Below are 15,050 nucleotides of genomic sequence, written 5' to 3'. Positions count from 1 at the left end.
AATCTGATAAAACAAAAGCACATACAAGAACTAGCAGGAATATATATACAGGGATAAATAAATAAACAAATAAATAAATAAATGCAGATTAAATTCTCAACTAATTTATTCTTATATAATTACATCAATTTAAGTAAACAATTTAAGTAAACAAAAACTAAATTGAATAATAATAACAACAACAATAATAATATCATTTTTGCACTACTGAGTTTATATATTTTTCTCGAGATGTGTAAATATATGTGTGTGTATATATATATATATATATATATATATATATATATATATATATATATATATATATATATGTTTTAATGTTTCAATGGCAATATCTCAGGAACTAATTAAGATAAAAGCCTGAAATTTTCATTTTTTTTCCTCATCGTGCCATTGATTAAGAATCTGTAATGTGTTATGAACTGTCCCATCTGTCCGTCTTTCTGATGCCAGGTCCTGTGTGTTTTGTTAGATTTATCTACTCCATTCTCTAGACCACACGACTCCTACAACTACCACTATCCAGCATGTCATAATAACCACAGATGTAAAGGGTATCAAGTTCATGTTGTCCTCATTATCTTTATTGTTTATATTTTTATCTTTACTACATCTTCTGAGCTTTCTCAGCGTGTGAGAGATCAATAAAGTATGTTGTAATCTTTCAAACTACATTCTGTAAAATATTAACTTCAGAATTTGATTTGTTTTCAGAACAGGCAATTTTTTTTGGTATTTTCACCTTCAAAATAAACAAACAAATAACCAAAAAAAAAATCTTACCTGAGATGCTTTTCAGTATTCAGTATGTCCAGAAATAAAACTCCCACAGCCATGAAACTAATGGAGGACACAGACAAAGGAGTTTCTGCCTTCACAGAGGCCAAATTTGGAACTACTGACTCTTGAAAATGGAAAAATCTTTCAATCCAGGCTGGTATAGTGTCTCCAGAAAGTTGAAATAAGTGTATATATATGGATCCATATTTCAACTAACATACAGTCTTTGGTCAACATTTCATCATTTGAGGCTCTAACATCAGTAGAATCTGATGTGTGGGAAGTAAAATGACAATATATGTACACTTAATACGTGCTTAAATAACACAAAATGCCACAAAAATGACATAAAGAGAAATTAAAATAACATGAAAATGTTCATGATGATATTTCACTCACTTCCTGAACATTATGTCAATCTTTTACAAAGACATTATTCGGTATGGTATCACCAGCTGGTCTGTCAAATCTAGAACTCAGAGACACAATCTGATAAAAACAGCAGGTAAAGATTGTGGGTCACATTCCTCTGAACGCCCAGGGGCTTTATAACCAGGCCATAATTTCACAGGTGGAAACCATTTTAACAGACAGCTCCCATATTCTACACACAGAATACAGAAGGTCCTCAGTTTACGACGTCCTCGACTTATGGCATTTCGTGGTTACATCACCATCTCTCATAAATGTATTAAGTCTTGTTCTATCATTCTGATGGACAGCGTTTGTGATGTTAAAACAAATCTAACGTGTGGGAACTAGTTGGCGAGTGGAGCGGATGAATAAGTCATAACGGGTCGTTATACGAGGAAGACAGCTTTGTTTACATCCGCTGGTTGTACGCCGCATTGGATTGTGATACATTCGCTTTCTTTCATTTGTGTTGTTTTTTTAGTAATTTTTTGCCCTTCATTATAGCTCCCAAGCGTAAGTCAGACTCTTCTGATGGCAGTGCTTCGAAGAAGAGGAAACCATCATCATGGAAATGAAATTAGATAGATCAAGACAAAACACCGACAGACGACTGGTTATAATTTTACCACTGTGTTGAGCTTGTTTCGTGCTTGCCGTGTCCGTGAGGTCCGTGCGGATGAATTACGACATTTTAGCAGCCACGCCCCCTCACATGGCCCTTCTCCACAGCGTCGTACACCTCCACATTTTTCTAACTATGTGGACTGAGATGCTCAGAAGAACAGGAAGTTCAGAAATCCAGGCATTCTTACGATAAAAAGACACAAAAGGATGCTAAAATAACACAAAATGACACAAAAAGACGCAAAAATGACAAAAAGAAGTTAAAATGACATGAAAATGATAAAAACGAATGAACGAAAGAATGCTCAAATAGCATATAAATGCCACATAAAGGCACAAAATGAGACAAAAGGATGCTTAAACAACACAAAAATGATATAAAGAGATGTAAAAATGACACAAAAAAGACACAAAAATGGCACAAAAAGACAAAAATGGCATAATGAGAAGTTAATATGACACGAAAATGACACAAAAGGATGCTTAAATAGCACAAAATTACTTCAAAAAGACAAAAATTACACAAAAGGATGCTTAAATAACAAAAATGACACAAAAAGACACAGAATGACACAAAGAGAAGTTAAAATGACATGAAAATGAGAAAAACACACAAAAGGATGCTCAAATAGCATATAAATGCCACATAAAGGTACAAAATGAGACAAAAGGATGTTTAAACAACACAAAAATGACATAAAGAGATATGAAAATGACACCAAAAAGACACCAAAATGGCACAAAAAATGCTAAAATAACACAAAAATGACATAAAAGACATGATAATTAAACAACACATAAATGACACAAACAGACAAAAGGCACAAAATAATGGAAAAAAAATCACAAAAAGACACAAAATGACACAAAAGGATGCTTAAATAGAACAAAAATGGCACAAAAAGAAACAAAAAGATGCTTAAACAACACAGAAATGACACAAAAATACACAATCATGACACAAAAAGACACAAAAGGATGCTTAAACGTCACAGAGCGAACCAAAAATTACACAGAAAAACACAAAAATGGCATAAAAAGAAGTTACAATCACATGAAAATGACACAAAAAGGCACAAAAAGACACAAAAGGATGCTAAAATAACACAAAATGACACAAAACAGCGCAAAGATGACAAAAAGAGAAGTTAAAATGACATGAAAATGACAAAAACACATAAAAGAATGCTCAAATAGCATAGAAATGCCACATAAAGGCACAAAATGAGACAAAAGGATGTTTAAACAACACAAAAATGACATAAAGAGATGTGAAAATGACAAAAAAGACACAAAAAGGCACAAAATGACACAAAAAGATGCTTAAACACAAAAATGCCACAAAAAGACGCAAAAATGGCATAATGAGAAGTTAAAATGACAAGAAAATGACACAAAAGGATGCTTAAATAACACAAAAATTACTTCAAAAAGACAAAAATGACTCAAAAATTACACAAAAGGATGCTTAAATAACAAAAATGACACAAAAATACACAAAGAGAAGTTAAAATGACATGAAAATGAGAAAAACACACAAAAGGATGCTCAAATAGCATATAAATGCCACATAAAGGCACAAAATGAGACAAAAGGATGTTTAAACAACACAAAAATGACATAAAGAGATATGAAAATGACACCAAAAAGACACCAAAATGGCACAAAAAATGCTAAAATACAAAAATGACACAAGACATGATGATTAAACAACACATAAATGACACAAACAGACAAAAGGCACAAAATAATGGAAAAAAAATCACAAAAAGACACAAAGGGATGCTTAAATAGAACAAAAATCGCACAAAAAGAAACAAAATGAAGCTCAAACAACACAAAAATGCCATCAGACGGAGCTGGGTTTATTGTGTAGCGCTGCAGGAGGAAGTTTGCAGCAAACTAACTCAGATTGTGCAGGATCGTGTGTTTGAAAGGTGTCTGATAAGGAGGTGAAAGAGTTAAACTGAACGTCAGCTGATAATCCTCCCGTTTAAAGTCCCACGTGGCCACCTGCTCAGGTGTGTGTGTGTGTGTGTGTGTGTGTGTGTGTTGTTGTTGTTTTTGCATTGATTGTTTGGGTTCCACTTACAAAGTGCTCGGTCAGCGGCAGGAGAAGCCAGAACGGATCTGCCCTGTGATAAAAGTTCCAGTTCAAACATCAGCTGAGCTCAGCAGCTCTGTTACTCATTTGCAGCGTTTCCTGTTTACACCACGGACTTTTATTCTGCTTCCGTTCTGGCAGATCGATGCACAGCAAAATACACACTGCAGCTTCTGATCAAGCCTCGGTTTCATTTTATTTCCGCTCCTCACTAACTTTCTACTCACTCCGTCGGTTTTAATCCAAGAAGAAAAGGCAGAAATGTTGATGTGTGATAGTTTTGACTCACAGTAGAGACTTAATATCCCTAAATTATCACTAAAGAAAGCTTAAAGACTCTCCACTTCTTAAATATGAGACACATTACAACGACTAATATCATAAATAACACACATCAATACATGCGTTTCATGTTTAGTTTTGCCACTGAAGCATTAAACCTGTCGCCTGTAATGCCCCTCTGACACCACCAGGGGGCGGTCCTGTCTGGGTCCCGTCTGTCCTCACTGCTGAATGACTTCTCAGATATTACACTCTTCTTAACAGGTTTATAAGCTGCAGCTGTGGCAGTTTCTGTTTTATTTTTGAGTTCTGTGAAGGAAAATGACTCTTTCGCTTTTCTCAGGTCAGACAGGCAGGCTATCCAAAAGGCCCTAAAAACTTGTCCAAAACCTCTCTAAAATAATGAGAACTTGTCACAAATGTAAACAAAGCCGTCTTCCTCGTATAACGCCGCGTTTCATCTGCTTGCCAACTAGTTCCCACATGAAATTTGTTTTAACATCGCAAACGGTGTACATCGGAATGATGGAACAAGACTTTCTTAATAAATTTATGGGAGATGGCGACGCAACCATCGGAGACGTCATAAATCGAGGACCTGTTGTATTGACTAAACACACTACGGACACTTTACCACTAATTTTTACACTTAAAAAGTCCCGGATAAAAATTAGTCAAAAATAAAGCATTAGCATTAGCTAGATTCTGTGAAAACCTAAAAATTCTGTGCTCTTCTGTACAACTGTGAGGCCACTATTGACTCAGCTGTCACCAACAGTCTTAAAATAATAATAATAATAACAATAATAATAATAATAATAATAATAATAATAATAATAATAATAATAATAATAATAATAATAATAATAATAATAAATCTGTGACTTTTTGGCTGAACTGCAGGCAGTGTTCCCACATTACAGAGAGAAAGTAAAAATATCAGTAGTAAAATAGCAGAGGGTACAGCTGCTATTTTTTCCATAGAGGAGCAGGACTTTATAATAGTGAGAAATGAGCCATGAGAGAAATGAGGAGTTTAGAGAGTAAACCTATAAAACATGAGTACATGATTAATTGCCATTAATAAAGGCAGTAATTACAAGAACAATATCGAGTATCAGTTCAGGTCTGATGAAGTTAAATAACAAAAATCCTTCATCATATCTGTAATTCACCCAATTAGAATTAGAAAAATCTACACAGTGTTGTTGTTGTTGTTGTTGTGCACCAGCTGCTGGGTGGTTTTTGTTGAACCGCTCTGCCGTCTCTGACAGCAACAATAGCTGCTGGCATCCCACTGAATCATCCATTTTTCTGCCTTTTTGTTCGGAGGTTTTACCGCCGGCCACCAGGTGTTGGTGACGACTGCAACCCTCGGTGATCGGAGAGGAATCAAACTCCCCCATGATGCAGAATAAAATGTACAATATGATGTAAAACATAATCAAGGAAGCTTTTGGATGAACAGACTTCCCAGCATGGATTGCTATAACTCTGGAAAGTTGCTGTGTCTGTTAAATCAGGTTCTGGTTGTTTGTTTTCGTAATAATCTGACTATTCTTGATGAGTTTAGTCACAGAATAATAACTGATCTAAGTAGTGATAGCAGCCTCAAAATGGCTTCAGCTGCAAGTTCTCAAAGTTAAATGAAGACAGAACTCCAAACACAAGTCCGTCTCTAAGTGTTGTCCGTGTGTTTAGCTCATTTAGCTTCATTTTTTTGAGTTTCTTGAACTTGTTTTCTCGAGCTAATTGAATTTAACTCCCAGTTTTACACTTTTACTACTCCTGAGATTGAAGTTTGAACCAATCAGCTGCAGCTAATTCACATTTGAAGGCAGGAAGGGGAACTCAGTAGCAACCACAGGAAATAAAGTCACACCCATTCAGCTGCAGTTTGTCTGCATGTGTGGATTTATTTGTGGGACACTTCAGCCGGAGAGAGGGAGGTGAGAGAAGGGAAGCAGGTCCGGTTCAGGGCGTGGTCTAAAAGTCCACGACTCGTCTAATGGAGCCGACAGACGGATGAGGAGCGCCCCACTCCGAGTGCCGCCGGTACTCGCCCTTCTCCAGCAGGTACTGGCGCCCCCTGTAGTTCGGATGCTCGTAGAAGACCCAGAAGCCGTCCTGGACGTGAGCCGAGTAGACGTCCCGGTAGCGCCAGCGCTCCAGCAGGTTGGGCTGATCTTCGCTAAACTCTAACATCTGGCCGCTGAAGTCTGGACGTTCGTAGATGCGGATCCTGTGCCTGCTGGATGGCTTCAACAGTCAACCACAAAGACACGGGTTAACATGCCAGCTTTGGACGTTGTTTCACACAGAGCTAAGCTAGCTGATTCCTCTGCTAATCAAAACACAACATCTCCAGAATGTGAGGATGTTCCTCGTCAAACTCTGGAAGACGGATCACCTGAACCCGGCAAGCAATCTTTAAAATTAAAGCATGGACTCGAGTTTGAACCTGTAAAAACAGAGACCTTCCTTAAACTACACATCAGTGACGTGTCGCTCTACTGACAGAACTTAAAGTCGTAGTATTTCATCAAAAAAAGATCCAGATTGTCAGTCACATTACAGAAACTAACGGGACTTTTTAAGGTAAACTAGACTGAACTGCAGGCGGTGTAGATATGAGACAAGCATGGGAACAACTTGGACATTTAGGAGGTAAAGATAGAGGCACCATTTATTTTTTCAGTACTGAGAACACCGTTCTAACTCAAATAATCCAAGAAATTCAACTTCATTTAGATTTTTAAAAATGATTCATGATGTTATAACTGTCTTTTACTGCACAGAAGTAGAATTCTCTCTACTACTATTATGACAGAGGTGCAGGACTTTACATTGCATATTGTTGACTGTAAACATAAAGACATCACCCACAGTTACTTTGCTGTTACTGGGCGAAACAAAAAATGGAATATGAACGAGAAAGACACCAGAACATCTCAAGATGTTTGGTGTTTAATAAGCCGTTTCCAGCCACAACTTGAAAACTCAGTTTGGCGTCTGGCTTCGACTTACATATCTGATAAGACGACAGGAACGGATGGTGTCGTTGAAGCCATTCCAGCTCTGGTAGTTGGGGTAGTCCCCTCGCATCAGGACGTACTGGTAGCCCATGTACTGGGGCCTCTCGTAGATCACCCAGGCACCGCCCTCCACCCGGATGGAGTTACAGCGGCTGAAGTGGGAGCTGAGGTCAGGACAGTCGCTGTTGCATTCATAGTACCGACCCTGGAAGTTCTTGTCTTCATAAAAGAAGATCTGCAGAAAGGCCATTCAACAGGAGAACCAAGAAACATCGCCACAACATAGCATTACTGCGTTTATGTTAAAAGATACATGTACACTAGCGTTCAAAGGTTTGAGGTCACTTTGAAATGTCCTTATTTTTTGAAAGAAAGGCAGTTTTTTCAATGAAGATACCATTAAATGAATGATAAATCCAGTGTAGACATTGTTAATGTGGTAAATTACTATTGTAGCTGGAAACAGCTGATTTTTAATGGAATATCTCCATAGAGGTACAGAGGAACATTTCCAGCAACCATCACTCCTGTGTTCTAATGCTACATTGTGTTAGCTAATGGTGTTGAAAGGCTCATTGATGATTAGAAAACCCTTGTGCAGTTATGTTAGCACATGGAGAAAAGTGGGAGTTTTCACGGAAAACATGGAATTGTCTGAGTGATCCCAAATTTTTGAATGGTAGTGTAGGTTATTCCAACTGGGAGCAGGTTTGGTTGGTAATTTTACCATTTGTACCATCATATTCTACCCGATTGAAGCAATTTAAGGAGCGGAAACAATCTCATCACTACTAAAAGGACATTGGTAAAAAAAAAAATCAAGCCTTAAGCTGCTGGAATGTAGCATAAATTACAAAAAGATTGGACTGTCACCGCTCATGATGAATGTCCCCCACAAATAACATTTCAGGTGCTTTGTTGCCCACTAGTGGCGACACAAGTTCTCAATTTTAAACTTCAGCGGAGGTTTCACTGGCACCGTGATACGGAAAATGTAAAAACTGGAAATGTTTTGGCAGCTGGGGCACAAAAAAACAACAATTTAAAACAAAACAAGACAAAAACAGAATCAAAATACATTTTCTAGCCATAATTTCAATTCAATTTTTGATGAAGGACAATTACATGTGTAAAAAATAATGACGTTACCTGCAATATAAAATTTTATATATATATATATATATATATATATATATATATATATATATATATATATATATATATATATGTATGTATGTATGTATGTATGTATGTGTATAAATAGTAGTTTAAAATGTTTGAATTGTTTTATACCCGCTGAAAATTCCAGTATTTTTATTCAATGCTCTTCTGTTATTTTACATTTTTTTTGTTTTTGGTCCCCAGTTGCCAAAAAGTATTCGTAAGTAAGCCAAAGAAAGCTTGACAAAAATCTTAAAGTTTGGGTTTTTATCCACTTGGGGGCAAATTTCTGCAAAAATTTTTTTCTTCTCATTTACAAAAATATCAACAATACTTGTCAAAGTAAAAAAAATTATGTTGAAAAGTTGTTTTTTTGGGTTCATTTCACATATTTGCAAACTCAACCTGAACAGAAGAGGTGTGTTTATTTATCAACTAAATAAAAAGAAAAAAATTCAAAATGTAAAAAAAAAAATTTTTTAAAACTCACTGTCATGTAAAACTATTGTATTTTATATGTAGGTCTTTCCGATGTTCATTTAAAAAATAGTTTTAACATGCATTTTTTAAATGAAAAACAAGTGAATTATTCTCATTGAACCATGATCTGTGAGAGGTAAAGAACATTATTCCAATAAATATTGATCGTAATGGAGTTAATAATGAGATATTAAGTGTTCACTGGGATTTCTTTTGGTTTCTGCCATTTTTGTAGAATTAAACAAGATCATTGCTGTTTCTGAGAAACTAACCTAACAGGAGTAAAATCCAGCCCATTTATGTAGTTTTTTTTGACATTTTGGAAACTAAAGGGGTAAAAAAAATGGTAAAATTAAACTGGAAAAACCCCATGAAATTATCGGTTTTACTTGTAAAAGGCGGCATCTATCTTTAAATATTTGACCAATCAACTCGTCTTGACCCAGCAGGACGTTAGCCCGACCCTCACGGTGTTGTTGTGTTGTGTTGTGTTGTGTTGTGTCTTTGCCGCTCTTACCCTCCATGCGTGCTCCATAATCACCTGGTGTTCCTCCTCACTCTATGAAAAAAAAGCCCCTCATTTGCTCTGCGTCCCCGATGCTCCACTTTTATATAAAGGCTGATGAAATGCATCGCCAGGGGAATTATTGTCATTCAAATCAGCTCTCCATTAGCTGATTCTGCAATTGTTTTAGCGCACGGCCTTCATATGCGTCGGTGCAGAAAGCCTCTAGAAAAAATAATATCAGTTTTTCAAAGTCGCTTCTTCAGTTGTGTCGGAAGTGCTCTCTAATCTGGCATTGTTGTTTTCTTTTTGTATTTTACTCACGGATGTGAATCCAATTTATTGAGTGTTGATGATTTAATTTTCCCTCCAAACTCTGGAAATTCCTTCCAGAAGATCTCAGGACTGTCTGTATCTTCTTTTTCTTCTTCTTTTCATCATAAATATCACATATGCTGGTCCACTTGTGTTTTCTCTGACAGCTTTAATTGTCATATTTTAACATAAAACTTAAAACTTTGTGGTACAAATGAAGTCTTTCTTACTTTATCATGTGTTTATTGTCACTTGTACAGTTAACATCAGACGTGTCCAACTCATTCTAGTTCAGGACCACATTCAGCCCAATTTGATCTCCAGTGACCAATAAAATCACAGCATAATAACCTTTAAATAACCACAACTCCAAATGTTTCCTTTGTTTTAGTGCAAAAAAGTACATTCTGAAAATGTTCACATTGCAGGAGTGATTTTTTTACAAAATATTCTGAACTGAAATTTCTTAAGAAAAATAAATTGAAATTCAACGACATTCAGCCTCAGTTTATCATTTACACATTACAACCTCCAGATCGCAAAGTGTCTACAAAGGAACACAACATTTAGTCATGTGGAACTGAACGATGTAATATTTTATTTTATGATCAAAATGACAAAAGTCAGACAACAAAAACGAGACAAAATATTACAAAAATGAGACACAAAACAACAAAAAAAGGACAAACAACACAAGCGAGGCAAAAAAAACCACGAAATGACAAAAACGACACACAAAACAACGAATAAAGCGAAACATGAAATGACAAAAATAAAACAAAAAAACCCCACAAGCGAGACCAAAAGGATACAAAAACGACAAAAACATGAGACAAACAACAAAAGTCAGACAAAAAAGACAAAATATTACAAAAATGAGACACAACACAACAAAAGAACAATGAGCAATCTAGTATTTTACTTTATGATCACAACAACTTGTCATGGTCTAGAAATTATTTTAAATTTATAGTTTTACAAATTTACAAAACACTCTGAGCTCCTCGCTAGAACCATGAAGCCGTTGTTGCTTCAAAGTTCAACACAACGTGGGTCGTAAAATATCTACAGCGTTAAGAGTCACCAATGTTGGTAACATCTGGAACAACAACTGGAAAACGTTCGTGCAGATTCAGGTGGTTTCTTTCAACTATTCTGAAACATATTTAACTAATTAAGACATCTCTGAGTTCTCTCTCCTTCTTCATGGTTGTTCTGTTTCTATAGAGCTGCAGGGCTTTATAATGAACCAATGGTGAAGAAAAATGAAAGAGAGCTAACACAGAATAAGTATGGAGTCAAAAGAATTTAATTTTAAAAAAGCAGTAAGGCATTATTTTGTATCATGATTTTATTGTTCAAGATTTCACCCAGTTTTACATGGTCTCAACACGGCATGGCTAGTGGTCCTTGACCCGGCGGATGGACCCAACCCCGGGCTGCATGCCGCCCCACTCGGAGTAGCGCCGGTACTCGCCCCTCTCCAGCAGGTACTGGCGCCCCCTGTAGTTGGGGTGCTCGTAGAAGACCCAGGCGCCCTCGAACACCTTGCAGGAGTGGACGTCGCGGCTGTGCCAGCGCTCCTGGAAGGCGGGCATGTTGTCTGCCACCTCCATTGACTGGCCCTCGAAGTTGGGCCTCTCCCAAACCTTCATCCTCCAAGAGTTCCCCACCTGGAAGAGAGAAAGGAACGACACTAAAAAAGACTTTTTATTTATTCTTTGTGTATGGTTAGTAAGTACACTTAAAGGTCTGGGTTAGGGTTTGGTGAGGGTTGGGGTTTAGGGTTGGAGTTCAGGGTTAGGGTTGGGGTTTAGGGTTGGAGTTCAGGGTTAGGGTTGGATTTGGGTTAGGGTTCTAACCCTGCAGAACTGAAGCTTCTTGAACGTGAAAGTGGAATAAAATCTTCACTCTCTCGTGCTTTCAGTCCCATACGTCCCGACTGAACTGGGTTATTCTGCACCTTTTGCCTTGAAGATGTTGCAGAAACTAACCGAGTTCATCTCATTGAGCGCTTTTGAATCCAAACTGTGAGTTCTCAAGGCCGACTCCACAAATTGTTCTTCATAACTTGCTTGTAAATTCAGTCTTTTTCCTTGTGTTTTGCCATTGCTTATCTTGGACTCCCTTGAAAAATAATCTCAGTGGAATTTCTCCTGGTTAAATAAAGACTAATAAATAAAAATAAATGAAGCAATCTCGGAAGGAGAAAAAGAAAAGCATTGAATATCCACACGTTATGTAAAATAGTGGGGCTAAAACAGCGGACTCTTAACTTACATTTCTAATAATGCGACAGGACCTGATGGTGTCGTTGATGCCCAGCCAGTACTGGTAGTCGGGATATTCTCCTCGGCTCAGGACATACTGGTAGCCCATGTAGTTGGGTCTCTCGTAGATCACCCAGAATCCTCCCTCCACCCTGATGGAGTTGCAGCGGCTGAAGTACGTGTGCAGGTCGCTGGAGTCATTTTCGCACTCGTAGAATCGACCCTGGAAGTTCCTGTCCTCGTAGAAGACGATCTAGAGACAGAGAAAATTCAAAGCGGTGCTCAACTCATCTCTGAAAACACGTTGAATATAAGATGCTGAATATGAGAGGAGCCAACAGTACCTTCTCCATGGTTGATATCAAATGCTTTGGTGTGTTATATAAAACAATAAGGCAGCCTCCTCCAATATTCTCTTTATACGGAACAAGAACAATAAAACTAAGCACATGGTTTTGCTTTGTGCAAACTGGATTATTCAATCAGCAATTCAAATATTTATCCAGGCTTATCACATTGTTCTGAAGCAGTGAATCCCGTTTCCCTAAACAATGCGAATGCAAAGTGCAAAGCATCCAAAAGCTGGAGCGTGCTGACAAAAACAAGGGCACTGCAGGACATTTGGTTTGATATGAAATGCTTTGAGCTGAGTCAGTGGCTCAGCGGGAAGGTAGGAAGGCACCAGAGACTCTGCATCATAATGTTTCACACTACACAACTCATTCATGCTAAGTAAGGTGCACTCCCACCCTTGGAATTAGCAGTTTGAGTGTTCATTTAGACGATGTTATTTCTGCTAAAACCACTGATGAAAACACATGAGAAGCAGCTGAAAAATAAATGATTTTTTTTAAAGTTTGGTGAAGTTTAGGGAGCAATCCTGGTCGGTTGTTAATCCTCTGAACCCATTAAAAACAAGAAAAGCACTCAGAAAGGGCAGTACTCTGCCAAGGCTGCTCAGTCGTATCATTTCCGACGGCTGAAATCTTGAAAAAATTTGTGGCAGAAGGATTTGTAGTGGGATCGCAATCATGCGATCATCAGCAGGTAGCTGACGTAGTGTTCATTTGCTGTCATAGTTACAGTGACGCCGTTCTGCTATCTCGCAATGACACAGAAAACCTTTAACCCATAATCCAGACTATAAATTGCATCAATGCCAAAATCTAATCACTTGGTCCTTGTGTCATTTCTGGCCTTCCCTGGAAATTTCATCCAAATCTGTTAGTCCGTTTTTGAGTAATGTTGCTAACAGACAAACGCCCACCAAATGTCAAATAATTCTGCCGTTCATTGGCAGAGTAAAAAACATGTTTGAAACACAAATCACAAAAACAACAGTTTTTCAGAGCCAAAAACTGTACAACCTGTTCTTTTTTTAAAAAAATTACTTTCCGGCAGTAGATGATCAGACCACAAGTGACACGCAGTTCCGTCCGTAAAAAGATTAAAATCCTGACAATTCATCAAAGTCACTTCATTCCACGTGCCTCGTTCTAAAAATCTGCCACCTGAAGTAATCGAGTCCCCAAAAAACAAAAAAAAATCTCAGTTCCTTGGCGCAATGCAAGTAATTTTGGGTTGCAGGCTGTGTAGTAGTATATCTACAGCACGCAGAGCCTCGACTAGTACATTTTGATGTCAGGTTTTTTCTCTATATTTGTAAAATAAACAATCTTTGTGGGATCCTGACTTTGCTACACTGCACAGAAAATAGTTCGGAGCTCCTTCAAGTTATGGTTGTGCTGCTTTTGAAGAGGTGCAGGACTTTATATTGAAAAATAAGATTTAAAGTGCAGCTTGGCTATAGCTCAACTGGTTAAGTGGGCAACCCATGAACAGTGGATGCAGTTCCTGACGCAGCGGCCTGGGTTCAATTCCAGCTGATGGTCCTTTACTGCATGTCTTCCCCCATTCTTCTCCCCACTTTCCTGTCTGTCTTCGCTAACCTATCAAATAAAGCCACAAAGGCCAAAAAAAATTACTTAAAAGTGCTGCTTGGGGTCCAGAGGGAAGCAAGTAAAAAGTGAAAGAAACACATGTTGGAAGTTGCAGAATGTGAACAGTGAGCTCCTGTTCCAAGAAATTTTTTAAACCAGAACTTGACAGATGTGATAACTAATGCTTCAAGCACTTTTTTGTCCTATTTTTTTGGTGACTTCCATATCCGTTTCTTTTTTATTTGCCACTGTCGGAATGACATATCCAACCGTACATGAAAATGATCTCATTTGAACCAGCAGACTGCCTCAGTTCGTTGGGTACATCCTCACTGGCGCCACTCTGCTTCCCAACATCATCCATTAAAATCAAACTCCAATTCAATATTCAGTCAGAGATTTACAAACACGTGATGGAACCCTACGACATTAATCTCATCAAAAGCGTACATTGGTAAAAACACTGACAGGACAGTTTAAACCCTCTGCTCTTTAATTTCATCTTCATATCTTCTTTTTAAACCATCAAAATGACAGCAGAAACTCTAAAAACCGACCACCCTTGAACTAATCATCCATGACATTTCTGTTCCTCTCAAAAAATTACTTAAAATGATTTTTTTCCAAATGTGTCATTAAAAAAAAAAAAAAGCATTTGCACGAACCAGATTCGGTAAAAAACATAAAATTCTGCGCCCCTGTGTGATTGTGAAGCCATCAGTGACTAATCTTGTTGCGAAAATTCAGAATAATCAAAGCAATTTGATTTCCGTTTTGTCATTTTTATCATGATTGTTGCTGCACAAAAGACAGTTTGGAGTTCTTGCATTTACTTCTACTTGCTTCATAGATCAAACTTAGCATTTTAGCTCATTTGTGGGGAAGACGGCGCTGCAAGAAACAGACTTTTGATGGGAAAATTTACCCATTTTGTAGGCAGAGTTTGTGTTGGGGTCTTGGTCTGAACTCTCAAACAGATTCATCGGGGCAATGTTGATGAATATAAATCGTGATTTAGGAGTCAAAGAAAAGATGGTTGTTATTAACGTGCTACTGTCCGTTGTGAACCCAATGTTACAAAACAGAAATCTGTGGGGGAATTCAATTTGCCAAACACAGTGATTACACGACACGTTCCAC

The 15,050-nt window shown here is 37.6% G+C and overlaps 2 protein-coding genes across 2 annotated transcripts; both read right to left on the bottom strand.

Moving 5' to 3' along the window:
* Nucleotides 1-6,112: 6,112 nt before the first annotated feature.
* Nucleotides 6,113-9,460, bottom strand: LOC111574566 (gamma-crystallin M2-like). The gene is made up of 3 exons (XM_023279283.3): nucleotides 9,398-9,460; nucleotides 7,232-7,474; nucleotides 6,113-6,463 (listed from the first exon to the last, which is right to left on the bottom strand). Exons 1-3 carry the CDS (start codon nucleotides 9,413-9,415, stop codon nucleotides 6,191-6,193), a joined length of 534 nt encoding a protein of 177 aa, XP_023135051.2. The 5' UTR covers nucleotides 9,416-9,460; the 3' UTR covers nucleotides 6,113-6,190.
* Nucleotides 9,461-10,180: 720 nt separating this feature from the next.
* LOC111574284 (gamma-crystallin S-1-like) lies at nucleotides 10,181-12,323 on the bottom strand. Its single transcript, XM_035952577.2, has 3 exons — nucleotides 12,315-12,323; nucleotides 11,981-12,223; nucleotides 10,181-11,373 (listed from the first exon to the last, which is right to left on the bottom strand). Exons 1-3 carry the CDS (start codon nucleotides 12,321-12,323, stop codon nucleotides 11,101-11,103), a joined length of 525 nt encoding a protein of 174 aa, XP_035808470.1. The 3' UTR covers nucleotides 10,181-11,100.
* Nucleotides 12,324-15,050: the final 2,727 nt, after the last annotated feature.

Source organism: Amphiprion ocellaris, chromosome 24 (assembly GCF_022539595.1).
Source record: "Amphiprion ocellaris isolate individual 3 ecotype Okinawa chromosome 24, ASM2253959v1, whole genome shotgun sequence".
NCBI lineage: Eukaryota > Metazoa > Chordata > Actinopteri > Pomacentridae > Amphiprion > Amphiprion ocellaris.
The sequence above is the reverse complement of the archived record's forward strand: the minus strand, read 5'-3'. Positions and strand labels throughout refer to the sequence as shown.

Coding starts and splice junctions, on each gene's coding strand:
- LOC111574566 (XM_023279283.3), bottom strand. Junction 6,464..7,231: donor CCTGTCGTCTTATCAGATAT/GTAAGTCGAAGC, acceptor TGACTGTTGAAG/CCATCCAGCAGGCACAGGAT.
- LOC111574284 (XM_035952577.2), bottom strand. Junction 11,374..11,980: donor CCTGTCGCATTATTAGAAAT/GTAAGTTAAGAG, acceptor TCTCTCTTCCAG/GTGGGGAACTCTTGGAGGAT.